The 27,647-nt window shown below is 59.3% G+C and overlaps 1 protein-coding gene across 2 annotated transcripts in view; it reads right to left on the minus strand.

Annotated features, from left to right (window-relative positions):
• COMMD1 (copper metabolism domain containing 1) overlaps positions 1-27,647 on the minus strand; it is a 56,414-nt gene that overhangs the window by 26,457 nt on the left and 2,310 nt on the right. Inside the window, exon 3 of one of the 2 annotated variants that reach the window (XM_054177272.1) lies at positions 11,713-11,833. The exons of the other annotated variant lie outside the window; for it this stretch is intronic. Coding sequence (XP_054033247.1) covers positions 11,726-11,833 — 108 coding nt within the window. The 3' untranslated portion in view covers positions 11,713-11,725. Of the gene's footprint in view, positions 1-11,712; positions 11,834-27,647 lie in introns of those variants that run through there. 2 annotated transcript variants of the gene reach the window in all.

Raw genomic sequence — 27,647 nt, forward strand, 5'->3', positions numbered from 1 at the left:
AGACCTCACTGCTCTCTACAGCCCCTTGAAAGGAGGCTGGAGCCAGCTGGGGGTTGGCCTCTTCTCACATGCAACAAGTGACAGGACAGGAGGAACCAGCCACAGGTTGCCCCAGGGGAGGTTGGGGTTGGGTATCAGGAACAATCTCTTCCCAGCAAGGGCTCTCAGGCACTGGCCCAGGCTGCCCAGGGAGGTGCTGGAGCCTCCATCCCTGGGTGGGTTTCAAAGCTGTGTGGATGTGGTGCTGAGGGAGGTGGTGCAGGGGCAGAGGCTGAGCAGCAGTGGTGAGGTTGCGAGCTGTGGGCGAAGGGTTGGACTTGGTGGTGTCAGAGGTCTCTCCCAACCCCCCCAGTTCCACACTGCTGTTTGCAGCCTCTCCCTGTGGCTGTAAGCAACAGGGCCTGCTGGAAACAGAGAAATCACAGAGTGGTAGGGGCTGGAAGGGACCTCCAGAGATCATCCAGTCCAACCCCCTGCCAGAGCAGGGGCACCCAGGGCAGGGCACACAGGAGCACAGCCAGGTGGGCTTGGAAAGGCTCCAGAGAAGGAGACTCCACAACCTCTCTGGGCAGCCTGCTCCAGGCCTCCAGCAGCCTCACACCAAAGAAGTTTCTCCTCATGTTGAGGTGGAACCTCCTGGGTTCCAGCTGGGACCTGCTGTGCCTTGTCCTGTCCCTGGGCACCACCAAACAGAGCCATGGTTTGGTTGTCAGGAGGTGTTAGGTATTAGGTGATAGGTTGGACCTGATGATCTGTGAAGGTCTTTTCCAACCTGGTTGACTCTGTGGCTCTGTAGCTGGGATATTTGGAGAGAATTTGTAGTTTCCTCAATTTAACAAGTAAGCAAACAAACAACAAAACCAACCCCAGAGGTTTACTAATGAGTGACTCATACATGATTGGTGTCAGCTGAGCACAGGCAAATTTCCAACAGCTCAGAAACTCATTTACTGAGGGAAGCACTGACTGACAGCCTAATGCCCTCTTTTCCTTCTCTCTCCTGGCCCCTGTGACAAAAGCTTTGTGGACTACACCACAAAACTGAGCCTGTCGCTTCAAAAGGAGAAGCATCCTCAGGGAGTTTGCAGAAGACACTGAGCTGGGAGGCAGTGTGGAGCTGCTGGAGGGCAGGAAGGCTCTGCAGAGGGACCTGCACAGGCTGCATCCATGGGCTGAGGCCATGGGATGAGATCCAGCAAGGCCAAGGGCTGGGTCCTGCCCTTGGGCCACAACCACCCCAGGAAGGCTGCAGGCTTGGGGCAGAGTGGCTGCAAAGTGCCCAGCAGAGAAAGCCCTGGGGGTGTTGGTGGGCAGCTGGCTGGAGAGGAGCCAGGGGGTGCCCAGCTGGCTGTAGCCAGGTGGGGGTTGGGCTCTTCTGCCAGGCAACCAGCACCAGAACAAGAGGACACAGCCTCAAGCTGCACCAGGGGAGGTTTAGGCTGGAGGTGAGGGAGAAGTTCTTCCCAGAAAGGGAGATTGGCCATGGGAATGTGCTGCCCAGGGAGGTGGTGGAGTCCCCATCCCTGGAGGTGTTCACAAAAGGCTTGGATGTGGCACTTGGAGCCACGGGTTGGTGGTCAGGAGGTGTTAGGTATTAGGTAATGGGTTGGACTGGATGATCTCTGAGGTCTTTTCCAACCTGGGTGATGCTGTGAGGCTGTGCTGTGATTCCAAAGCATGCCCCCTTGTCCTGTCACAGCAGGCCATGTCACAAAGCCTGTCCCCAGCTTTCTTAGAGGCCTCTTCTCAGCCCTGAGAGGCCACCAGAAGGCCTCCCTGGAGACACTTTCCTCCAGCCCTCAAATCCAGGTCAGCTGCACGCTCAGACTGCCCTCCCAGGAGCTGAAGGTTGTATTCATGCCTCCCTCTGCCTTCCAGGCTTCCTGCCCCACTGCCAGCACAACACCAGGTGGGCACCAGCCAGCTCCACACAGCCTCACCCAGCCAGGTCTCCAACCCCATTTTCCTCTCAGCATCTTCACCTTTCTTAGCTTCTGTCACTCCTTAAGCCCTGCCCAGAGGTGGAGCCGTGCCAGCTCCCTAGGAGCCCTGGCAGGGCAGCAGCCACCAGGCCTGGGTTGTGTCCCTGCTGCTCCCTGTGCCCTCTGTGCCAGCAGCTGGCTGCAGGCACCCGCCCGGCGCCTCGGGTGCCCAGCTTGCAGGGTGCCCTCTGCTCCCAGCCTGGCAGCTGCTGCCCTGCAGTGTCTGCCTGCTGCTGGCTCCCTGGGGCTCAGCCTGATTTCCCCCAGGCTCCACAGCTCCCCTGGGACCTCCTCTCCCCCTGCAAGGCACCTTGGAGGCCACGCAGCCAGCACCAGCCAGACCTCGCTGCGGGCAGCAGGGCGCAGCGGGGGCCAGCCGGGGCGCAGGATGTGGCCCCTGGCCCGTCAGCTTTGCAGGCTCCCAGGGAAGGAGATGAGGAAGCTTTTATCTTTGTTATTGCAGGACCTGCAGAAAGCTGCAGAACCACAACAAGGCAGGGCCAAGGGAAATGAAATCATCCACAACATCTCCTTTGAAGCTCCAGCCTCATGCCCCGGGGCTGCAGCAACAGCAGCTGCAGGCAAGGGGCCTCCTGCACCGGGGACCTGAACGTCCTCCTCTGCTCAGCACTGCTGGGGCCACAGCTTGAGTCCTGGGGTCAGTTTTGGGGGGCCTCACTCCAAGAAGGATGCTGAGGGGCTGGAGAGGGTCCAGGGAAGGGCAAGGAAGCTGGGGAAGGGTCTGGAGAAGAGGGCTGGGGAGGAGCAGCTGAGGGAGCTGGGGGTGGTTAGTGTGGAGGAGGCTGAGGGGAGACCTCCTTGCTCTCTGCAGCTCCCTGAGAGGAGGCTGGAGCCAGGGGGGGGTTGGTCTCTTCTTACCTGCAGCAGTGACAGGGCCAGATGAAAGAGCCTCAGGCTGCCCCAGGGAAGGTTCAGGTTGGACATTAGGAACAATCTCTTCCCAGCAAGGGCTCTCAGGCACTGGTCCAGGCAGGTGGTGGAGCCTCCATCCCTGGAGGGCTTCCAAAGCTGTGTGGATGTGGTGCTGAGGGAGGTGGTGCAGTGGTGAGCTCTGGGCAAGCTGTGGCACCTGATGATCTCCAAGGTCTCTTGCAACCTCCACAGCTGTGTGGTTCTGCCCCCTGACCAGCAGCATCACTGGGGGCAGTGAGCAGTTCCCTCCATGCTGCTTGCTGCAGAAATGCCTCTGAGGTAGCTGTGATCCCTCCAAGGAGGTAAAGCTGCAGCAGGCAGCATGCAGCACGGGGCAGATGCAGCCCCATGGCCCAGCAGGGCACTTCCCCAGGTGCCTGGCCCTGTGCAGAGGTCTCTTGCCCCATGGCAGCAGCTCCCTGCAGCCAGGGCACCTGCAGTGCTTTGCAGAGGCTTGGGGATGAAGGCACTGTGGGGAAGCTTTCCTACAGCTCTCACTGCAGCTCTGGTGCAGCTCCAGGGCTGTTGGCTGGCTGGGAGATGCTCCTCCTGGCCATCACTCTGCCTGGCTGGTGGCCTCCTGGCACAGCCCAGCTGTGAGCACTCTTTCCTTCCCAGGCAGAGGAAGCCTGCTCCCAGCCTGCAGAGGAGGCTGCAGCTGCTCTGCTGGATGCCAAAGCTCCTTCCCCTCCTTCATTCCCACTGGGGACGTGCCAGTGCTCATAGAATCACAGCCATGGAAGGGTTTGGGTTGGACAAGCCCCCAAGGTCATCCACTCCAACCATCCAACACCACCATGGCCACAGATGCCATGGCCACAGGTTTCTGGAACACCTCCAGTGGTGGAGACTCCACCACCTCCCTGGGCAGCCTGTGCCAATCCCTGACTACTCTTGCAGCAAAGAAACTGTTCCTCATCTCCAGCCTGAACCTCCCCTGCAGCAACTTGAGGCCATTTCCTCTCCTGCAGTCACTTGTTGCATGTGAGAAGAGCCCAACCCCCACCTGGCTCCAGCCTCCTCTCAGGGAGCTGCAGAGAGCAAGGAGGTCTCCCCTCAGCCTCCTCTTCTCCACACTAACCACCCCCAGCTCCCTCAGCTGCTCCTCCCCAGCCCTCTTCTCCAGACCCTTCCCCAGCTTCCTTGCCCTTCTCTGGACCCTCTCCAGCCCCTCAATGTCCTTCTTGCACTGAGGGCCCAGAACTGAGCCCAGCACTGCAGGTGTGGCCTCCCCAGTGCTGAGTGCAGGAGGACAATCCCTGCCCTGCTCCTGCTGCCCACACCCCTGCTGATCCAGGCCAGGCTGCTGGTGGCCTCCTTGCCCACCTGGGCACCCCCTGGCTCATCTCCAGCCAGCTGCCCACCAACACCCCCAGGGCTTTCTCTGCTGGGCACTTTGCAGCCCCTCTGCCCCAAGCCTGCAGCCTTCCTGGGGTTGCTGTGCCCCAAGTGCAGGACCCAGCCCTTGGCCAGAGCCCCTTTCCTTCCTGCCATGCTGCTTGCAAGCCTCTCCTTTTAAACTGCACTGCAGATGCATCTAAGGCCAAAGGCTCTCTCCAGGGCCTGTCTGATGCAGTGGAGTGCAAACATCCCTGGGCTGTGGGAGCCCAGCAGAGGCTGTAGCTGCAAAGTATAAACTTCCAGAACATTATTTATAGCAAGGAGCCCAATTGTCACAGAGCCCTGAGAGAGAGCTGGGCCATGGGAATGTTTGTTCTCCCTGCAAAGAAGAATTAATTATGCAAGTTTATAGATTCCAGTTGCTTTGCTCTGCCTCAGCTCCTGATGTGCCCAAGGAGTGCTTGCAAGGTATTTCTGGGTCCCAGCTGCTGCTTCTCCTTGGGCCTATTTTAACCTTGTGCTTCTGCAAGGCTTTGCCTTGCAGGGTGTTGGAGCAGGGGATTAGGTTGGGCATCAGAAGAAGCTTCTTGCCTAAAAGGGTTCTCAAAGCCTGGCAGAGGCTGCCCAGGAAGGTGGTTGGATGCCCAACCCCTGGAGCTGGGGATTGGTTTGGCTATGAGGAGAAACCCCTTGGCTTGAAAGGGGTCTCAAAGCCTGGCAGAGGCTGCCCAGGGAGGTGGTTGGATGCCCAACCCCTGGAGCTGGGGATTGGTTTGGCTATGAGGAGAAACCCCTTGGCTTGAAAGGGGTCTCAAAGCCTGGCAGAGGCTGCCCAGGGAGGTTGTGGAGTCTCCCCAGCAATGCTGCATTCAGCCTGGGCTGCCAACCAGCCAGAAAGCTCAGGGGATGAGGCACAGAAATTCCCTCCCATCAAACCCACCTGGGGGCTGCTTCCTCCCAGGCTCCACTCAGAAGCAGGATGGCTTTGGGGTGTTGCACTGGGGGTGCTGGTTTGCCCCCACCCAGCCCTGTGAAGCATACAAAGATGCTCAGAGGGCTGGGGAACCTCCCCTGAGGGGACAGGCTGGGAGGGTTGGGGCTGTTCAGCCTGGAGAGGAGAAGGCTCCAGGGAGACCTCAGAGCAACCTTCCAGTACCTGGAGGGCCTCCAGGAGAGCTGGGGAAGGACTTTTGACAGGGGCTGGGAGTGACAGGATGAGAGGGAATGGATTGAAGGTTGAGGAGGGCAGATTGAGACTGGAGATGAGGAAGAAATTCTTGGCAGTGAGGGTGGGGAGAGACTGGCACAGGCTGCTCAGGGAGGCTGTGGCTGCCTCCTCCCTGGAGGTGTTCAAGGCCAGGCTGGATGAGGCCTTGAGCAAGCTGGGCTGGTGGGAGGTGTCCCTGCCCATGGCAGGGGGTTGAGACTGGATGGTCTTTGAGGTCCCTTCCAACCCAACCCACTCTGTGAACCTCTGAATCACTCCTCAGGAGCCCAAGCCAGCTGCCAGCTTCCATAGCTGCTGTTTGCTGACCCATGGGCCTTGGGTGCTCTCCAGTTCTGCCTCATGATGCAGGCTGAGGGCTGAGTGCCAGCCTTGCAGCCTGGCCTGCCACTGCCTGGTGGAAATGCAAGCTCCAAGTCCTAGTATCAGGGAATCAGAGAATCACTGGGGTTGGAAAAGCTCTTTCAGCTCACCCAGCCCAACCAGTTTCTGACTCTGCCAAGGCTGGGGCTGAGCCCTGGCCCTCAGCACCACAGCTCTGTCAGGGTAGAAATGCTGCACTGAAGGGAGAAATCATCAGTGGTGACAGCTATGGGGAGATTCAGATTGGATGTCAGGAAGAAGTCCTTGCCCCTGAGGGTGGTGAGAGCCTGGCACAGGTTGCCCAGGGAGGTGGTGGAAGCCTCCTGCCTGGAGGTGTTTCAGGCCAGGCTGGCTGTGGCTGTGAGCAACCTGCTGCAGTGTGAGGTGTCCCTGCCCATGGCAGGGGGGTTGGAGCTGGCTGAGCCTTGAGGTCCCTTCCAAGCCTCATAATTCTCTGATTCTACCACCCCCCTGACCTCCCAAGAAGGCAAAGAGGAGGCCCAGGAGCACAGTTCCGGGCTCCACGTGGGAATACATTGTTCCCCTAACCCTAAGCCCTGCTCCTTTGGGATTGGGGAATCATCTCAGAGATGGCTTTTAGGCCTGGCTGCAAGGTGAGGACTCATCCCCTTGCTCAGGAGCTTGCAGAGCCACATGAAAGAAGCCCTCAGTGGCTGCTGCGAAGGACCCAGCACATTCCTCCTGCCCACGAAGGCTTCGCCTCCCCCAGAAGGCTCTCTCTGTGCTCAGCACTGACCGAGCTCCTCTGGATAAATATTTGGAAGAAATGAATAAACTGTTGAAATTCTACCAGCACCACAGCCCCCACCCCCAGGAAGGGCAGGAAAGGTCTCTGTGAGCAATGTGAGTCAGCAGGTAAAGCTCGGAGCCAAAGAAGGGGCAGCGAAAGGGCTGCAGCAGGAAGCCTCCTCTGCGAGAGGGCAGGCAGGCAGCTCTTTGATCCAGGGAGCACAAAGAGTGGGGAAAAGGATTTGAGAAAAGACAAGGAGGGGGGAAAAAAAAATCATCTCTCAAAATATCAACCCCCCCCCAAAAAAAAAGGAGAGCAGAATAAAATGCAGAGGTCACAGACTCGGGCTGAAAGCCTCCCCGGGACGGCACAAAGGTTGGCTCTGCTGCTGGCACTCTCACAGAGAGGAGCTGCCAGCAAGGGGGGAACACACCCCAGCAGTGGGGGAGAGGAGAGCAACAGCAGGGGGGCAAAAAAGCAAAGCAGTCTGGGGAGGGTTTAGCCTGAAGAAGAGGAGGCTGAGGGGAGAGGGTCTGGCTCTCGGCAGCTCCCTGCCAGGAGGCTGGAGCCAGGTGGGGGTTGGGCTCTGCTCCCTAGGAAGAAGTGAGAGGAAGGAAGGAGAGAGGGTCATAGATTCAGAGATTGGGTTTGGTTGGAAGGGACCTTCAAGAGGTCCTTCCTGACATCCCCCTCTGCTCAGCTCTGGTGAGACCCCACCTGGAGCACTGAGTCCAGTTCTGGAGCCCCTATTACAGGAGGGATCTGGAGGTGCTGGAAGGTGTCCAGAGAAGGGCCAGGAGGGTGAGCAGAGGGCTGGAGCTGCTCTGCTGTGAGGACAGACTGAAGGAGTTGGGGCTGTTCAGTCTGGAGAGCAGAAGGCTCCCAGGTGACCTAACTGTGGCTTTCCAGTATCTGAAGGGGGCTCCAAGAAGGCTGGGGAGGGACTGCTCAGGATCTCAGGTAGTGATAGGACTAGGGGGAGTGGAATGAAGCTGGGGGTGGGGAGATTCAGGCTGGAGGTGAGGAGGAAGTTCTTCCCCATGAGAGTGGTGAAGCCCTGGGATGGGTTGTCCAGGGAGGTGGTTGAGGCCCCAGCCCTGGAGGTGTTTAAGCCCAGGCTTGATGAGGCTCTGGCCAGGCTGATCTAGTGTGGGGTGTCCCTGCCCATGGCAGTGGGGTTGGAGCTGGATGCTCCTTGGGGTCCCTTCCAGCCCTGACAATTCTCTGACTCAAGGATTTATTCATCTGTTTATCCATTCAGTTATCTCCCCAGCTATCTATTTCTTTCTTTATCTATTTCTTTTTCTCTGGGAAGAGTGGAGCAAGAAGAAGGGGAAGTGCACTAGGAGGAACCTTCTTGCCAAGCAGAGGGCTTGCCAGTTGTGTAAGTCATGATTGAAGCTGACAGATATTTTAAGGAGCAGCAGATCTGAACTGAGTGGCAGCTTGGAGGAATTCCCAGAACAGGAGCAGCAGTTCAGAGAATCACAGAGCCACAGAAACCTTCAGGGTGGAAGAGAGCCTCAGGAGCACCAAGTCCAAGCCCTGACCCTGCTCTGCAAGGCTCACCCCTAAACCACAGCCCCAAGCACCACAGCCAAACCACCTTTAAACACCTCCAGGCTTGGGGACTCCACCACCTCCCTGTGCAGCTCAGCCCAGTGCCTGACCACTCTTGATGGGGAAAAATTCTTCCTGCTCTCCAGCCTGCCCCTGCCCTGCTGCAGCTTGAGGCTCTTCCCTCTTGTTCTGTCCCTGATTACCTGGGAGCAGAGACCAGCACCATCCTCTCCACAACCTCCTTGCAGGCAGCTGGAGAGAGCCATGAGGTCTGCCCTCAGCCTCCTCTGTTTCCCACTAACCATCCCCAGCTCCTGCAGTTGCTCCTCCTCAGATTTCTCCTGCAGGCCCTTCCCAGCTTCCTTGCCCTCCTCTGCCCTGGCTCCAGCCCCTCCACCTCTCTCTTGCATTGAGCTGCCCCAAACTGGAGCCAGCCCTCCAGGTGTGGCCTGCCCAGAGCTGAGGCCCAGAGGACAATGCCCTCCCTGCTCCTGCTGGACACAGCATTGCTGATCCCAGCCAGGATGCCCCTGGCTCTCTTGGCCCCCTGGGCACACTGCTGGCTCCTCTTCAGCTGCTTGGCCATTAGCACCCCCAGCTCCCTTTCTGCCAGCAGCTTTCCAGCCACACTGCCCCAAGCCTGCAGCACTGCTTGGGGTGAGGTGGCTGAGGCCCCATCCCTGGAGATATTCAAGGTGAGGCTGGACAGGGCTCTGGGCAACCTGATCTAGTTGAGGATGTCCCTGCTGAGTGCAGGGGGTTTGGACTGGATGAGTTTTGGAGGTCCCTTCCAGCCCAGCTCCCCCAGGAAGGAGCTCAGATCCATCAGACACTGAGGGGAGGAGGCTCAGGAAGAGCCAGAAGCAGCCACCCACCAACCCATGCCCCCAGCTCCCTTGGCACCTCTCCTAGGAAAGCCTCCAGTCCCTGCCTGCTGAGCCAGGCCCTGTGTTTATTACCCTGTGAATGAAGTAACACTTCCTGACATCTGTTCCCACTTTGTTTCTCTCCTCATTTCCATTTATAGCACATTTGCCTCTCCCCTGACCATCTCCCAGCCAAACAATGGAGTAGGTTTGACAGGCTGCGAGCCCCTGCAGAGCAGGAGCCTGCCCTGACCCTCCAGGCCTTGGGGAGGTTTCTGTTTTGTTAAACCTGCTCTAAAACATAGAAGAAAACAGACACAAACACCCCCCAGCCCCCCCCAAACCCCAACTCACAGCTGATGACCTCTGCTGGAAAAGCAAGAGGAAAGCTGAGGGAGAAGGGGCAGGCAGTCAGCACCACCCAGCTCTGCTGGCAGCTACTTACCTGCAGTGGGGATCTGCACAGCCCAGTGCCCTTCCTGACAAGACCCAGCTGGAGCCAGCAGCTGTGGGCTCTGCACTTCCTCCTCCAGGTCAAGGGATGAGCAGGTGGCCACAGGAGCCCTGTGCTGGAGGCAGCAATGTGCCCTTCTGGGCAAGGCCAGCAGTGCTCTGGGGTCCCTTAAGGAGAGTGTGGGCAGCAGGTCAAGGGAGGCTCTCCTCCCCCTCTGCTCTGCCCTGCTCAGGCCTCATCTGCAGCACTGTGTCCAGTTCTGGGCTCCCCAGTTCCACAAGGACAGGGAACTCCTGGAGAGAGTCCAGCAGAGAGCCACTGAGCTGCTGAGGACACTGAACATCACCTTGTGAGGAGAGGCTGAGAGCCCTGGGGCTGCTCAGCCTGGAGAGGAGCAGCCTGAGGGGAGCTCAGCAGTGCTCAGCAAGAGCTGAAGGGTGAGGGGCAGGAGGCTGGAGCCAGACTCTTCCCAGTGGTGCCCAGGGACAGGGCAAGGGGAAACAGGCACAAACTGGAACCCAGGAGGTGCCACATGAACTTAGGAAAAGCTTTTTCACTTTCCATGTGCCAGAGCCCTGGAGCAGGCTGCCCAGAGAGGCTGTGGAGCCTCCACCCCTGGAGACTCCCTGGAGCCTTTCCAGCCCCTCCTGGCTGTGTCCCTGTGTGCCCTGCCCTGGGTGCCCCTGCTCTGGCAGGGGGCTCGGACTGGAGGAGCTGCAGAGGTCCCTTCCAAGCCTCTGCCAGTCTGTGACTCTGTGAGAGATGAGGTGGCAGTGGGACAGACAGGAGACAGGGGACAGGAGGTGTGGATTCCCAGTGCAGTGACACCAGGTGGCCTGAGTGGTGCTTTCTCTGCTGCCCAGGCAGATGGGCAAAGGTGCCCTTGCCTTGCTCTGCAGAGAGAGCTTGCTTCCAAGCCCAGCCTGGCACCTCCACAAGCAATCAATTCACAAGGAGAAGCAATGAGGAATAGTTTAGCTATGGCAGGAGAACATTTGGTGTTGTCATCTCTATCTTGGTACAAGCCCTGGGTATAATTTTAGCTCAGAGAGGAGGTTGCTTAGGAAGCTAAAATAGAACCAGAAGGAATCAATGCAGCCTCCAAGCCAACCTGTTGGGCACCTCCCTGCTCAGGAGCACAGCAGAGAGCCCTGGCACATCCAGCTGGGCTGTCACCACTTCAGGGACCAGCAGGCAGCTCTCCAGGTGGAACCTCAAGTTGAGGTGGTTCAGCAGCAGAGGCTCAGCAGCAGTGGTGAGGTTGTGAGCTCTGGGTGAGGGCTGGGACTCGGTGGTCTCAGAGCTCTCTTCCACCCTCAGCAGTTCCTTGCTTCTGTGCCCATCCTGCTGCAGACAAGCAGCAGCTTGCCCAGAACAGCTCCTCAGGTCCTGCTGCACTGCACAGCCCCAGGGAACCTGCTGCACCTGGAGACACTGCTGCTGGGTGCTCCCCAGCCAGCAGGGCTCTGCCTGCTCTGCACTTGTGCCTTCTGGCAGAGATGTGGCTGCCAAGGGCCCCCACAGCAGCCTGGGCAGCTGAGGTCATGCTGCCCTGCAGCCACCTATCTGCCTCTGCCTCCTTCACACCAGTGGCACCAGCTAGCAGGCTGCCAGGGGCATCTTCCTCCTGCCCAGCTGTACCCCAGACCCTGGCTCTCACCTCTCTGAGGTTCTGACCTCTCTGAGGGCACAACCAACAGTGTGACAAACAGGCCCAAGAGTGTGGTTTGGCCAAGCTCTGGCCTCTCCCAGGCCCCCTGCAGCTCGGTGCCAGGGCTGCCCTGCTGCAGTTGGAGGGCTGGGAGGCTGCTGAGGGGTGGGTGGAGGGCAGGGTTTGGGGGGCAGGGGTGGGAGGCAGGGGTGGAGGGCAGGGTTTGGGGGGCAGGGGTGGGTGGGAGGCAGGGGTGGAGGGCAGGGTTTGGGGGGCAGGGGTGGAGGCAGGGGTGGAGGGCAGGGTTGGAGGGCAGGGGTGGGAGGGAGGCAGGGGTGGAGGGCAGGGTTTGGGGGCAGGGGTGGGTGGGAGGCAGGGGTGGAGGGCAGGGTTTGGGGGGCAGGGGTGGGTGGGAGGCAGGGGTGGAGGGCAGGGTTTGGGGGGCAGGGGTGGGTGGGAGGCAGGGGTGGAGGGCAGGGTTTGGGGGCAGGGGTGGGGGGCAGGGGTGTCCCTGCTTTCATCAGCCCTCTGTGTGCAGGAAGAGGAGCAGTGGGCAAGCATGGAGGGCAGGCTGCTGTGTGAGTGTCAAACCTCTTTATTCAGGAGGCCTGAGTCAACAAGGCCATGCTCTCCTCCACCTCTGAGAGCCTCCTCAGCACCTGGCTCAGCTTGGCCTCGTCCAGCTCCAGGCAGAGCAGCTCCGGCCCCTGCAAGACAAAACCACAGCAACCAGAGCTGAGGAAGGGGCTGGGCAGCATGCAAAGGGGGCAGGGCAGCACCTCCTGGGGCCCTGCTGACTTCTGTCCCAGCTCTCCTTCTGCTCCTGGCACCACTTCCAGATCACCTCTCCTCAGCCTTACCCCTCTGGCACACAGAGCCACTGAGGCCTTTGGGTTGGAGAAGCTCTTTCGGCGCACCCAGACCACCCAGTCCCCAACTCTGCCAAGGCTGGGGCTGAGCCCTGGCCCTCAGCACCACAGCTCTGCCTCTCTCAAGCACCTCCAGGGATGGGCATTCAACCACCTCCCTGGGCAGCCTCTGCCAGGCTTTCAGAACCCTTTCAGGCAAGAAGTTCCTTGTCATGTCCAATCTCAGCCTCCTCTGGGACAAATTCAAGCCATTTACTCTCCTTCTGTCACCTAATACTGGGGAGCAGAGCCCAACCCCCACCTGGCTGCAGCCTCCTCTCAGGGAGCTGCAGAGAGCAAGGAGGTCTCCCTCAGCCTCCTCCACACTAACCACCCCCAGCTCCCTCAGCTGCTCCTCCCCAGCCCTCTTCTCCAGACCCTTCCCCAGCTTCCTTGCCCTTCTCTGGACCCTCCCCAGCCCCTCAATGTCCTTCTTGCAGTGAGGGCCCAGAGCAGAGCCCAGCACTGCAGGTGTGGCCTCCCCAGTGCTGGGTGCAGGGGGCAGGGAGTAGCAAAGCTGCCTCAGAGCTGCCTTGAGCTCAGCTGTGTCAGCATCCTGGGGGAGCTGCTGCCAAGTGAGGGACTGCCTGTCCTCCAGGAGTCCCTGCAGGGGACCTTGAAGGCTCAGTGTCCTTCCTGCCTGGCTTGTGACTGCTGCCTCCCTGTGCTGATCTGCACTGTGCTATTTCTGTCTCAGCTGGCAGCCCTGCTTGCTTTCTCCACCACCCTTTGCTTGGCTGATGGTCTCAAGGCTGCTCATGGAGCTTCCTCTGGCCATGTTTCACCCCCAGCTGCCTCAGGGTGCTCTCTGCTGCTTTTTCAGTCTTGCCTTCCCTTACTGAAGGATCTTCTGCTTTTCCCTCACCTTTGGCATCCCTAGAGTGAACCTGTGGGCCTGGGCAGCCTGCTGTGGTTGGAGGTGTCCCTGCTGAGTGCAGGTTGGCCCTTGGAGGGTCCCCTCCAGCCCCATGCCATCTGTGACTCTCTGAATTCATCAGACCTGGAACTCCCAGTCAGGAGATTTTAACTTCCCTCTTGTCACAGGACCCCCAGGCTGATTTGGGTCAGAAGGCACCTCCAAAGCTCACCCAGTCCAACTCCCTGCACTCAGCAGGGACATCCTCCACTAGAGCAGGTTCCCCAGAGCCCTCTCCAGCCTCACCTTGAACATCTCCAGGGATGGAGGCTCAACCATCTCCCTGGGAAACCTGTTCCAGCAGCCTCCTGGTGCAGAACTTGTTCCCCACATCCAATCTCAATCTGCTCTGCTCTCATTCCAAACCATTCCCCCTGGTCCTGTCCCTGCAGGCCTTTGGGAACAGTCCCTCTGCAGCCTTCTTGTAGCCCTTCAAGCACTGCTCAGAGCCCCAGCAACCTGCCCTGCAAAGGTGTCTAACACAGGAGTCATTCAGCTTCATGAAGAAGGCAAAGCCAAGAGTGTCCCAGGCCATGGGTGTCCACTCCTGCTCCTGAGGCTGAGGGGAGACCTTCTCTCTTCTCCACAGCTCCCTGAGAGGAGGCTGGAGCCAGGAGGGGCTCTGCTCCCTAGGAACAAGTGAGAGGAGGAGAGGAAATGGCCTCAGGGGGAGGCCCAGGTTTGTTATTGAAGAAACTTCTTGCCTGAAAGGGTTCTCAGAGCCTGGCAGAGGCTGCCCAGGGAGGTGGTTGAGTGCCCACCCCTGGAGGTGTTTGAGAGAGGCAGAGCTGTGGTGCTGAGGGCCATGGCTCAGCCCCAGCCTTGGCAGAGTTAGAGAAAGGCTGGGCTGGAGGAGCTGAAAGAGCTTTTCCAGCCCAAAGGCCTCAGTGGCTCTGTGTGCCAGAGGGCTGAGGCTGAGGCAAGCTGATCTGGAAGCTGGGCTGGAGGAGCTGAAAGAGCTTTTCCAGCCCAAAGGCCTCAGTGGCTCTGTGTGCCAGAGGGCTGAGGCTGAGGCAAGCTGACCTGGAAGCTGGGCTGGAGGAGCTGAAAGAGCTTTTCCAGCCAACCCTCCTCCATGATTCTGTACCCCCCCAGAGATGCCACCTACCCATTTGCTCCAGGGGCATTCTGACCACCCAGAGCAAGCAGAGCACAAATCCTGGCCAAGGCACCCTGGGAGCCACACAGCCCAGCAGCAGCATCCCCATCTCCTGCCCAAAACATCCACCTGGCACCCTGGGGCATCCTGCAAGCCCTGAGCTGGACCAGGAGGTGCCCCCAGCTGCAGAGCTGCCTCTGCTGTGGGCAGAAGGAGCCACCTGAGACAGGGCTGAGCTTCTCCTCCTCCACTGTGTCCCAAGCTGAAGCCACCAGGCCCAGCAGGCTGCAGCCCTTGGGCTGTTGTTATGGCACTGCTCTGCAAATAGCATTTATGGGGACACAAGGGACTGCTCAGGGAGGCACTGCCACTGCAAACAGACAGCTCAGGGGGCCCAAAATAACTCTTGTTTCCTGTCAGCAGTTCCAAGGCATCAATGTACAAAGGGGGGGGGGGGGGGGGGGAAGCCCAAACTGGGTTTATTTCATTGCCCCCACCCTAATTTGATTGAAGATGCAAAGTGCTTCCTCTCAGCTCACCAGCAGGAACCTACCCCAGGAGGGAGCTGGGTCCAGGCTGGCTCAGAGCCCTCCCCCCCAGCACAGCTGCTGGGTCAGAGCCTGGGGCCAGGCAGCAGCTCCTGCTGAGCCTGGTGCAAAGCCCACTGCAGGCAGGGACAACCTCTGGGCTGACTCCAGTGCCCTTTGGATCCAATGCACTCCAGCAGCAGTGCTGCCTGCCAGCAGGGACAGGCTGGAGGAACACAGCTGAAGAAAGATGGAACACACCAAAGCAAACCAAACAGGCTGGGAAAAAGCCCAGTGGAGAAGCTCCAGACTTGCATTTTGCTTTCTTTCAACCCCCCCCTCCCCTCCCCCCCCCCCCAGAACATGTCCTTGCTGCATGATGCCTAACTGCTTTGTAGTTCTCTTCCCTCCCCCACTCCACCCCCAACCTTGTGTAAGAGGAAAAGCAAAGGCTCAGGATGAAAGCTGGAGCTGGAGGTGCCAACCCTGCCAAGAGCTGAGTGTGGGAGGACACTGATGGCTGTGAGGAGCCCCACGCCAGCCAAGGGGCTGCAGGCTGGGCCCACGCAGCCCTCCCTGCCACAGCTCTGCTGCACTCAAGCTGCCACTGCAGGGTTCAGCCCAGGGGAGAAGGAACTGAGGTGATGGAAGACAAGCTCTGCCTTGCAGCCAGGGCACCACAGCCCAGCTTCAGAGGCTCAGAGGATGGGTTGGGCTGGAAGGGAGCTCAGACACCATCCAGGTCCGTGGGCAGGGACACCTCCATCCTCCCCACACTGCCCTGCACACCTTGATCACCAGCAATGAGGGCAGCCCTCAGGCTCCTCTGCTCCCAGCCCCAGAGCTCCCTCAGCCTGGCCTCACAGGGAGATGTTCCACTGCCTGCAGCAGCTCTGGGGCTCTCTGCTGGGCTCTCTCAAGCAGCTCCCTGAGGTCCTTCTTGAGCTGAGGGGCCCAGAACTGGACACAATATTCCAGATGTGGCCTCAGCAGGGCAGAGGAGAGAGGGAGGAGAACCTCTCTTGACCTACTCTCCACAGCCCTTCAAATCCAGCCCAGGGTTCCCTTGGCCTTCTTGGCCACCAGGGCACCCTGCTGGCTCCTGGGCATCCTTCTGTCCACCAGGACCCCCAGGTCCCTGTGCTGCTCTCCAGCAGCTCAGTCCCCAGCCTGTCCTGGTCCCTGGGGTTGCCCTTCCCCAGGTGCCAGACTCTCCCCTTGCCCTTGTTGGGTTTCATTCCATTTCTCCCCACCCAGCCCTCAGCCTGTGCAGCTCTGCCTGGCTGGCAGCACAGCCTGAGGGCTGTCCCCACTGCTCCCAGCCTGGTGCTGGTGATGCCATGCTGGGAATCCCCCTGCAGCAAGGCAGCTGCTGCAAAACTGGAAGGCCTGAGCTGCTGCAGGGAGCTGAAGGAGAGCTGCCAGCTGCCAGGGCAGGCAGCAGCCCTCAGCAACCCAGGCTCCCATCTAATCCCTAATGCCTTCCCTGCTCTGCTCCTGATCATCATCCAGCTCTGCTCTCTAAACTGTGGTGATGGCAGCAGCCTCACATCACACATTCAGGGTGAGAACAGATTGTGCAAGGCTGAAAAACCTGTTGCATAAACTCCAGCTGAGCCTGGATTGCTGGGGGATTCATCCTGATCCCAGCCTATAATCTAGCTCACAGAATTACCCCTGAGCCTCCCACTGGGGAGGGAAAGGAACCTGGAAACTGGGGAGAGAAGCTCTGCTCAGACCTCACCTCCAATCCTGCCTCCAGTTCTGCTGTCCCCAGCAGGAGGAGGACACAGAGCTGCTGGAGTGAGGCCAGAGGAGGCCACAGAGATGAGCCAAGGGCTGGAGCAGCTCTGCTGTGAGCACAGGCTGAGGGAGCTGGGGCTGTGCAGCCTGGAGAGGAGAAGGCTCCAGGGGCACCTCAGAGCTGCCTTGCAATAGCTGAAGGGATCCTGCAGGGAGGCTGCAGAGGGACTTTTGCTGAGGGTGTCTGGAGACAGGCCAAGGGGGAAGGGTTTGAAGCTGAGGCAGAGCAGGGTCAGACTGGAGCTGGGGGAGAAGCTCTTCAGTGTGAGGGTGGTGAGACTCTGGCACAGGGAGGCTGTGGCTGCCTCCTGCCTGGAGGTGTTCAGGGCCAGGCTGGATGAGGCCTTGAGCAGCCTGGGCTGGCTGAGAGGTGTCCCTGCCCATGGCAGGGGGTTTGAAGTGGATGACCTCTGAGATCCCTTCCATCCTGAGCCACTCTGTGACTGTGTGCTGCCCAGAAGCTGCTCTCCTGAGGCACACCCAGAGCACAGCCCTGCTGAGCCCTCAGCAAACCACTGCCAGCCAGCTCCTGGCAAGGCAAACAGCGCTGGCTGGGCCTGGTGCTTCACAGCACCTTGGAACCAGAGCCATGGGAAGCACCAAACCCCCACCCAACCTCCTCCAAACAGCCTGAGGAGAGCGTGCAGGCACGGTGACAGTGCCTCAGATCACCATGGTGCCTTGACTGCAGCGGGACAGGGACAGCAGCCAGCAAGCTGGAGGGGTTTCAAGCTCCCTTTTAGATTCTGAGTCCCCTGGGAGGAAAAATAATTGAAACAAGGGGAAAAAAAAAAACCCAGAGGAGGCAAAGTGCACCAAGGAAGGATGCTCTGGGTGCTCCTTACTGCAGGGGAAGGAACCTCACAGCTTGGAGTGGGGGAGGGAAGAGAGCTTTGCTTTCACACTCAGACACCTGCTGGTGATGGTAAGGAAGGAGACTTTCTCTTGCTCCACTATCTGCAGGGGGCTCCAAGAAAGCTGGGGAGGGACTTGTGAGGGTGCCAGGGAGTGATAGGGCTGGGGGGAATGGAGCAGAACTAGAAGTGGGGAGATTCAGATTGGCTGTCAGGAAGAAGTTCTTGCCCTTGAGGGTGGTGAGAGCCTGGCACAGGTTGCCCAGGGAGGTGGTGGAAGCCTCCTGCCTGGAGGTTTTTCAGGCCAGGCTGGCTGTGGCTATGAGCAACCTGCTGTAGTGTGAGGTGTCCCTGCCCATGGCAGGGGGGTTGGGACTGGCTGAGCCTTGAGGCCCCTTCCAACCCTGATGAGTCTATGATCCTTGCCCATGAGGGTGGTGAGACACTGGCACAGGCTGCCCAGGGAGGTGGGCAGCAGCAGTGCCTGCAGCCTGTGGGGAAAGGAAAGAGCAAAGCTGTCTGCTACAGACAGAGGCAAACCAAAGGCCCCTGTGGTGCAGCTGCTGATCTCCAGCTCTAGCAATGCATTTTCAAGACCAACAAAAGTCAGGGTCTAAAGAGGAAGACTTGTGTGCAGGCTACAAACTGATCACAGAACCACAGAATGGTTTGGGTTGGACAAGCTCTGTGAGATCCTCCAGCCCAACCAGTCCCCAACTCTGCCAAGGCTGGGGCTGAGCCATGGCCCTCAGCACCACAGCTCTGCCTCTCTCAAGCACCTCCAGGGGTGGGCACTCAACCACCTCCCTGGGCAGCCTCTGCCAGGCTTTCAGAACCCTTTCAGGCAAGAAGTTTCTTGTAATGTCCAATCTAAACCTCCTCTGGGACAAATTCAAGCCATTTACTCTCTTTCTGTCACCTAATACTGGGAGCAGAGCCCAAACCCCACCTGGCTCCAGCCTCCTCTCAGGGAGCTGCAGAGAGCAAGGAGGTCTCCCCTCAGCCTCCTCCACACTAACCACCCCCAGCTCCCTCAGCTGCTCCTCCCCAGCCCTCTTCTCCAGACCCTTCCCCAGCTTCCTTGCCCTTCCCTGGACCCTCCCCAGCCCCTCAATGTCCTTGTGGGAGTGAGGGCCCCAGAGCAGAGCCCAGCCCTGCAGGTGTGGCCTCCCCAGTGCTGCTGCAGGGAGCTGGTCCCTGCCCTGGAGTGCACAGGGGGAGTCCAGGCCAGGACTTTTTGCATGCATAATCTGCCAAATCTCTTCTCAATCCCATTGCTGAGCAGGGTACTAAAAGAACACAAACACTGCCCTGCAAAACGATCCAAACACACCAAACAGCAGCATGACAGTTGCCAGGCAACCTTAGGTAACCTGCTGCAGATCCACTCCACTAGGGAGAGCTCAGAGCTGCAGTTCAGGATCTGCAGGGGAGCTGCAGGCAGGCTGGGCAGGGACTGTTCAGAAGGGCTTGGAGTGCTAGGCCCAGGGGCAAGGGTTTGAAAGTGGAGCAGGGCAGCTTGAGGTTGGCCCTCAGGAGGAAGTTGTGCCCAAGGAGAGTGGGGAGACACTGGCACAGGCTGCCCAGGGCTGGGCTTGAGGCCCCATGCCTGGAGCCATTGCAGCTCAGCCTGGCTGTGTCCCTGTGCAGCCTGCTCTAGCTGGAGGTGTCCCTGCTGGGGACAAAGAACACCACCACCACCACAACCCAACAACCCCAAACACCACCACAACCCCCAAAGAACACCACCACCCCAACAACAACCCCCCAAACAGAGAGGGACCTGGGGGTGATGATTGACACCCACCTAAACATGAGCCAGCAGTGTGCCCAGGGGGCCAAGAGGGCCAGTGGCATCCTGGCCTGCAGCAGGAACAGTGTGGCCAGCAGGAGCAGGGAGGTCATTGTGCCCTGTGCTCAGCATTGGTTAGGCCACACCTTGTGTCCTGTGTCCAGTTCTGGGCCCCTCAGTTTAAGAAGGACATTGAGAGACTTGAAGGTGTCCAGAGAAGGGCAACAAGGCCTTGAGCACAGCCCTGTGAGGAGAGGCTGAGGGAGCTGGGGTTGGTTAGCCTGGAGAAGAGGAGGCTCAGGGGTGACCTCATTGCCCTCTACAACTACCTGAAAGGTGGTTGTAGCCAGGTGGGGGTTGGTCTCTTCTCCCAGGCAAGCAGCACCAGAACAAGAGGACACAGTCTCAAGCTGTGCCAGGGGAGGTTTAGACTCGAGGTGAGGAGAAAGTTCTTCCCCGAGCGAGTCGTTCGGCATTGGGATGTGCTGCCCAGGGAGGTGGTGGAGTCCCCATCCCTGGAGGGGTTCAAGGGGAGATTGGATGTGGCACTTGGTGCCATGGTCTAGTTGTGAGGTCTGTGGTGACAGGTTGGGCTTGATGATCCTTGGGGTCTCTTCCAACCTTGGTTATACTGTGAGACTGTGTGAAGAACACCACTGCCACCCCCCAAGCCCACCAGGAAACGAACAACTTCCTCTCCACCACTCCCTGCAGAATGCAGGCTGCACAAAGCAGGAGGAAAACTGAATGAGGAAGAACAAATGACTTAGCAGCACCCTCTCAACAGGCCCTGGTTACATTCTGGCAGTGAATGAGGCAGAGCCAGCGTGGGAGAGAAAACAAACAGAGAGCCAGAGCCAAGCCCGAGGCAGCCAAGGCAGGAGGAGCCGAGGCCTGGGCCTGCCGCCAAGGCGCCGAGGTGCCAAAGGCAGAGCTCTGCTGACAGCTCCCTGCCCAGAGGGGAAAAGCCCTGACTGGGAGAGCAAGAGGGAAGTGTGGTGGGTTCAAAATTCCACCCCCCCCAACATCAGATTGGCCGAGCAGCTCAGCTGGAAGCAGAACCACAGTCTGCAGCGGACTGCCACCCAGGATTTGCAGCAGGCACAGGGGCTCACAATGGGTGAGCAGCACAGGAGCAGGGGGCAGCCACGAGCTTCTCCCTCTCTCTGATTCCCCTGTGGCCCCCCCTGTAACCAAAGGGACAAGAGAAAAGGAGCAGAGGAGTTAGACTCAGCCAAAACAGGGCAGCCAAGGTCAAGCAGAAGCAAGTCAGTATCTCCCAGAGCCAGGAAGAGAGAGGAGGGGAGGGGAGAGGGAGAGGTTTGGAGAGGACAGGGAGAGGAGAGGGAGAGGAGAGGTCTGGAGAGGTTTGGGAGAGGGAGAGGTTGGGAGAGGTTTGGGAGAGGGAGAGGAGAGGTTTGGAGAGGTTTGGGAGAGGAATTGTTTTGGGGACTAAATCTTCTGGTAGAGGGAGCTGGGGTTGCTTAGCCTGCAGAAGAGGAGGCTCAGGGGAGACCTTACTGCTCTCTACAACTACCTGAAGGGAGGTTGTAGCCAGGTGGGGGTTGGTCTCTTCTCCCAGGCAACCAGCAGCAGAACAAGAGGACACAGGCTCAAGCTGTGCCAGGGGGAGGTTTAGGCTGGAGGTGAGGAGAAAGTTCTTCCCAGAAAGAGAGATTGGCCATGGGATGTGCTGCCCAGGGAGGTGGTGGAGTCCCCATCCCTGGAGGTGTTTAGGAAGAGACTGGATGGGGTGCTTGGTGCCATGGGTTAGTTGATGAGGTGGTGCTGGGTGACAGGTTGGATTCAGTGATCTCAAAGGTCTTTTCCAACCTGCTCCTATTCTATTCCATTCCATTCTAGTCTATTCCATTCCACTCCACTCCATTCCCTCTCTCTCCAAGGAGAATTTTCAGCATGATCCTTCTTTTCCTTTCCACACCCAGCCAGGATCAGCAGCTCCTTGTCACCTCCTGAGAGCAGCAGCTCTCACAACCCCCAGGCCCTGGCAGGCATGGTGCTGGCTCTCCTGACTCAGCCCAGCCACCTGCAGGCAGCAGGAGGCTGCAGGTGCATTGGGTGTGCTCAGGCTCCAGCCCTCTCCCTGCCCATCCCGGGGGTGATGCTGCCTGGGGGAGCCCCAGGGGCCCCACAGCCACCCAGGCAGTCGGTCTCCAGCGAGCTGCAGCTCACTCAGAGTGATTTGCTGGCAGCAGGAAATGTGAGTTCCTGGAAGGGGTGGCTGCTCCTGAGCATGGTGCCCTGCACTCATCATCCCCCATGCCTCATTAACTGCAGGCCAAAGCAGGCAGGCCTGCTGCCAGGGGATTCATTTCAGGCTCTCCTCAGCACCAGGCTCCCTGAAGATGTTGCCTTCCAGGCTGACAGCTTCAAGAGCAACCCCCAAAACCAAGCAAAGACCACAACAAAAAGCCATTAGCAAAGTGATTTGCTCAAGCCCTGTGGCATAGTTACAGGTTCAGTGGGATGGATCTTCCTAACAGCTCTGAAAGCACAGCAGCACTTCTGAGACAGAGTCAACAGAAATGGAACCAGCTGTCTGAAGAGCTCAGTGCTGGGAAGCATCCAAGGGCTGGAGCAGCTCTGCTGTGAGCACAGGGAGGGGTTCAGCCTGCAGGAGAAGGCTCCAGGGGGACCTCAGAGCTGCCTTGCAATAGCTGAAGGGATCCTGCAGGGAGGCTGCTTTGGCCACCAGCAAATTCCAGCAGCTAGCAGTGAAATCTCTCCACTAGAGGCATGCTCTGCATGGAGTGGGATGGATGGCAGGCAGGCAGGCAGGAAGGCAGGCAGGAAGGCAGGAAGGCAGGCAGGAAGGCAGGCAGGAAGGCAGGCAGGAAGGCAGGCAGGAAGGCAGGAAGGAAGGCAGGCAGGCAGGCAGGCAGGCAGGAAGGCAGGCAGGCAGGAAGGCAGGCAGGCAGGAAGGCAGGCAGGCAGGCAGGCAGGCAGGCAGGAAGGCAGGCAGGAAGGCAGGCAGGAAGGCAGGCAGGAAGGCAGGCAGGCAGGCAGGAAGGCAGGCAGGAAGGCAGGAAGGCAGGCAGGAAGGCAGGCAGGAAGGCAGGCAGGCAGGAAGGCAGGAAGGCAGGCAGGAAGGCAGGCAGGAAGGCAGGAAGGAAGGCAGGCAGGCAGGCAGGCAGGCAGGAAGGCAGGCAGGCAGGAAGGCAGGCAGGCAGGAAGGCAGGCAGGCAGGCAGGCAGGCAGGAAGGCAGGCAGGAAGGCAGGCAGGAAGGCAGGCAGGCAGGCAGGAAGGCAGGCAGGCAGGAAGGCAGGAAGGCAGGCAGGCAGGCAGGCAGGAAGGCAGGCAGGAAGGCAGGCAGGAAGGCAGGCAGGCAGGCAGGAAGGCAGGCAGGCAGGAAGGCAGGCAGGCAGGCAGGAAGGCAGGCAGGCAGGAAGGCAGGAAGGCAGGAAGGCAGGAAGGCAGGAAGGCAGGAAGGCAGGAAGGCAGGCAGGAAGGCAGGCAGGCAGGAAGGCAGGCAGGCAGGCAGGCAGGCAGGCAGGCAGGCAGGAAGGCAGGAAGGCAGGCAGGAAGGCAGGCAGGCAGGCAGGCAGGAAGGCAGGAAGGCAGGCAGGCAGGCAGGAAGGCAGGAAGGCAGGAAGGCAGGAAGGCAGGAAGGCAGGCAGGAAGGCAGGCAGGCAGGCAGGAAGGCAGGCAGGCAGGCAGGAAGGCAGGCAGGCAGGCAGGCAGGCAGGCAGGCAGGAAGGCAGGCAGGCAGGAAGGCAGGCAGGCAGGAAGGCAGGCAGGCAGGCAGGAAGGCAGGCAGGAAGGCAGGCAGGAAGGCAGGCAGGAAGGCAGGCAGGAAGGCAGGCAGGCATCTTTGTCTGGTTGCCATTTTCATCTGGGATGAGCCATGGGAGTGGCAGCCCAAGGAGGCTGCAAAGCCACAGCTTGCAGATTTACATGGAACCACAGACCTCTGACACCACCAAGTCCAAGCCCTCCCCCAGAGCTCACAACCTCAGCACTGCTGCTCAGCCTCTGCCCCTGCACCACCTCCCTCAGCACCACATCCGCACAGCTTTGAAACCCCTCCAGGGATGGGGGCTCCAGCACCTCCCTGGGCAGCCTGGGCCAGTGTCTCCTCACCCTCACTGCCCAGAATTTCTTCCTCATCTCCAGTCTCAGTCTCTCCTCTCCCAGCTCAAAGCCATTGTTCCTCATCCTGTCCCTCCCAGCCCTTGTCCAGAGTCCCTCCCCAGCTCTCCTGGAGCCCCTTCAGCTACTGGAAGGCTGCTCTGAGGTCTCCCTGGAGCCCACTCTTCTCCAGCCTGTCCCCATAGGGGAGGTTCTCCAGCCCTCTGAGCATCTCTGTGGCCTCCTTTGGACCCTCTCCAGCAGTCTTCTGTCCTTCTCCTGGTGGAGGCCCCAGAACTGGGCACAGTTCTGGCAGCAGAAGGTGTGGTGCTAGAAGCCTTTCATCCCAGTCCTGTGCCTGCTGTACAATTGTTTATGTCCTGCCACCTCCCCCTGCAGCATCCCTTCCTCATTACACCAACTTAAGAAACTCTTCTTATTCCCAGCCCCAAATGCTGCCATTTGGGGCTCTCAGGAGGGAGGAGGACAAACCTAGAAGGCTCTCCACAGTGCTTTTCAGCAAGGGGTGGCACAGTGTCAAGAGTGGCAGTGCTGGCCAGCTGGCAAGCCAAGGCTTCTCAGTGTGCTTGGCCATGCCAGGCCAGTCCCAGTGTGGTCCTTTGCCAGCCTCTGCAGTGGGCACTGCTGCTCAGAACAGCTTCCATGGTTTTCCAAGAACAAACCACCTGTCACTGCCTGCACTCAAGCCCTCTGAAGAATGCAGATGGCCACCAGTGCTGGAGCTAAGACTCCAAGAGGCCACTTGCAGCAGCCAGAGGAGTGTGGGCAGCAGGGCAAGAGAGGGGATTCTGCCCCCAGACTCTGCTCTGCTCAGCCCTCACCTCCAATCCTGCCTCCAGCTCTGCTGTCCCCAGCAGCAGAAGGACACAGAGCTGCTGGAGTGAGGCCACAGAGATGAGCCAAGGGCTGGAGCAGCTCTGCTGTGAGCACAGGCTGAGGGAGCTGGGGCTGTGCAGCCTGGAGAGGAGAAGGCTCCAGGGGCACCTCAGAGCTGCCTTGCAATAGCTGAAGGGATCCTGCAGGGAGGCTGCAGAGGGACTTTTGCTGAGGGGGTCTGGAGAGAGGCCAGGGGGGAATGGTTTGAAGCTGAGGCAGAGCAGGGTCAGGCTGGAGCTGAGGGAGAAGTTCTTGACAGTGAGGGTGGTGAGACCCTGGAATAGGCTGTGGCTGCCTCCTCCCTGGAGCTGTGAACAAAGTGCAGCCCCTGGCACTCAGACTTTTTGAAGGCCATCCTGTTGGCCTCTGCCCTTCTGTCCAGCCTGGCAGAGCTCTGCAGAGCTCTCCTGCCCTCTAACAAAAGGTCACACACTGCTGGAGGGGAATGGGTGAAAGCTCACATCATCTCCCCAGGGAAGCAGTGGACAGTTTGAAGACTCAGCTTGACAGGGTGCTGGGACATCTCATTTTGACTGCCTAGAGAGGCTGGAGCAGCTTATCCTCAGGGTGTCTTCCAGCCTGGCTCTCACTTTCACACCTTGACTGCATCTGGTTGGTTTTACAGCAGGTGAGCAGTGGCAAGTCACTAACTCCTCTGTACTTACCCTGGGGGGGCCTTAACACCAGGGAATGTTCTCTCTGAGTCCTCACCTCTTCACCAAACAGCAGCCAGCAGCCCCAAACTGCAGTGCAAAGTTCTATCACCTGATGCTAGGGAGCAGAGCCCAACCCTCTCCTTACTCCCACCTTCCCTAAAGGAGCTGGAGAGAGCAGTGAAGTCTCCCCTGAGCCTCCCTTTCCCCAGCTCCCTCAGCTGCTCCTCCCCAGCCCTCTTCTCCAGACCCTTCCCCAGCTTCCTTGCCCTTCTCCAGACCCTCCCCAGCCCCTCAATGTCCTTCTTGCACTGAGGGCCCAGAACTGCAGCCAGCACTGCAGGTGTGGCCTCCCCAGTGCTGAGTGCAGGAGGACAATCCCTGCCCTGCTCCTGCTGCCCATACCAGTGCTGCCCTAGGCCTCCTTGGCCACCTGGGCACCCTGCAGGCTCATCACATCGAGTGGCCAAGCCCCCATTCAGGGGAGTGCCAGGTACCCCAAGCATCATCTTGGTTTGATGCTCTCACCTCCCAATTACATGGCACTCCCAAATCCCAACAGCCACAACACAAGACAAATCAGTCCTCCTCCCCTTCCCCAAACCTCACTTTGCTTGCAGGGGAGTGGAAGTGTCACAGCAGAGAGCTGCAGAGTGCCAGGCAGAGGATCAGGTGGAGCCAGAGCTGTGCTGCAGCCTGCTGGGCGCCCAGCGCCCTGCTGCCCTCTCTGCTTTGCAGCTGCTTCTGCCTTATGTAACTGTTCCCTTCCAGCTCAGAGATGTCCAAGGTGAACAAAATGCTCAAGTGATTACATTCAGCCTGGCCACAAAGGTGATCTTTTTTTTTTGCCTTTTTCCCCCCCTACCAACTTAGTGGATTTGATGCTTTTGAATCACAAGGAAGCATTAAGGCTGCCGTGGCCGAGCCGATGGCTTTGGCTGCCGCACGCCCAGCCCCTGCCTGCTTCTCAGCCAAGCAATGCTGCTGGTAACTACACAGATTAAAAGGGATTAGGGCTGGGAAAGAGAGGGGAAAAAAACCCAGCCTGGTGGTTGGGTTTGCTTCCCCTTGGCAGGCCAGGCTGCCCTTCTTTTGATCCAGGCATCCAGGATGGCTTTTTGCTCATCTCCCGGAGCAGGGCTTGGCCCAGGGGGCTCTGCACAGCTCCCACGCCAGAAGGGCTGCAAGTGGCAGGAGGGATTCATGGAATGGGCTGGGCTGGAAGGCACCTCAGAAGTCATCCAGTTCCAAACCCCCTGCCATGGGCAGGGACACCTCTCAACCAGCCCAGGCTGCTCAGGGCCTCATCCAGCCTGGCCCTGAACACCTGCAGGGAAGAGGCAGCCACAGCCTCCCTGGGCAGCCTGTGCCAGAGTCTCCTCATCCTCACTGCCAAGAATTCCTTCCTCATCCCCAGTCTCAGTCTGCCCTCCTCAAGCTCCAGTCCATTCCCTCTCATCCTGCCCCTGCCAGTCCTTGTCAAAACTCCCTCCCCAGCTCTCCTGGAGGCCCTTCAGGTACTGGAAGGCTGCTCTGAGGTCTCCCTGGAGCCTTCTCTACCCGAGGCTGAACAGCCCCAACTCTCCCAGCCTGTCCCAGAGGTTCTGCAGCCCTCTGAGCATCTTTTCTTGTGCTGGGGGCCCCAGAGCTGGAGGCAGTGCTGCAGGGGTGGTCTGAGCAGAGCAGAGGGCAGAATCCCCTCCCTGTGCTGCTGCTCTCCCTGCTCTGGCTGCAGCTCAGCACACAGCTGCCTGCTGGGCTGCCAGTGACCACTGCTGGCTCCTGGGCACTTTGTCACCAACTGACACCCCCAAGGCCTTCTCCTGCAGGCTGCTCTCCTGCCCCTCCTCACCCAGCCTGGCTTTGTGCTGGGGATTGCCCTGAGCCAGCTGCAGGACCTTGCCCTTGGCCTGGTTGAGCCTCATGAGGTTGGCTTGGGCCCAGCTCTGCAGCCTGCCCAGGTCCCTCTGGCAGGATCCCTTCCCTCCAGCCTGTCAGCAGCACCACACAGCTTGGTGCCACCTGCAGACTCCCTGAGGGAGCCTCAATGCCACTTCCCATGGCACTGACAAAGATGTTCACCAGCACTGGTCCCAGTACCAACCCCTGAGGGCCACCACTTGTCACTGGGCTCCATGTGGACCCTGAGCCCTTGCCCACAGCTCTCTGAGAGCAGCCCTCCAGCCACAGCTGACCCCTTACAATCCAGATGTGGCAAGCACACAGCAAGGTTAGTTATGGAAGCAGGGGGAGCAGACCCTCCAGCAAACTGCTTGGCCTCCTGCTGCACCCAGTGCAGAGGCAGAGAAGAGTCAGAATGATTCCCTTCACTTCTGGAGAGGTTTCCCTCAGAGCCTTGCTCTGCCTCTGCTGAAGGAGATGAAATATTCATGGCAATTCATTGCACATCAATGCAGCTGCAGACATCCCTCTCATCAAGTGTCCAAATGAAAACAGTCTGTGCTGAATTATTTACTCCTGAGGCAGCAGCCAGCCTCCTTCTACCACTCCAGGAGGTGTTCACCAGTGCCCAAATCACATCTCTGACTGACAGCCTCTGCTCTGCCAAGTGGCAGCAAGGCAGCAGCACACAGGTCCCAGACTTGCCCTTCAGAGCAGACCCCAGTGTGCTGCCCCCTCTGATCAACCTCAGGGTGCAGCCCCCACCCTGATGTCACCCCCAGTGTGCTGCCCCCTCTGATCAACCTCAGGGTGCAGCCCCCACCCTGATGTCACCCTCAGTGTGCTGCCCCCCCTGCCACCATGCAGCCAAAGCCTCAGCCCACCATGGTTTCACCTGCCTGGGTTGCACCCAGTGTGCAACAACAACTCCTGCCACAGCCAGGAGGAAATTCTCTGCCACTGGAGGCATTCAAGGTGAGGCTCAGCCTGGCTGTGTCCCTGTGCAGCCTGCTCTAGCTGGAGGTGTCCCTGCTGCCTGCAGGGGGTTGCACAAGGTGCCCTTGGAGGCTCCCTCCCAAC

Source organism: Dryobates pubescens, chromosome 39 (genome assembly GCF_014839835.1).
Source record: "Dryobates pubescens isolate bDryPub1 chromosome 39, bDryPub1.pri, whole genome shotgun sequence".
NCBI classification, from domain to species: Eukaryota; Metazoa; Chordata; class Aves; order Piciformes; family Picidae; genus Dryobates; species Dryobates pubescens.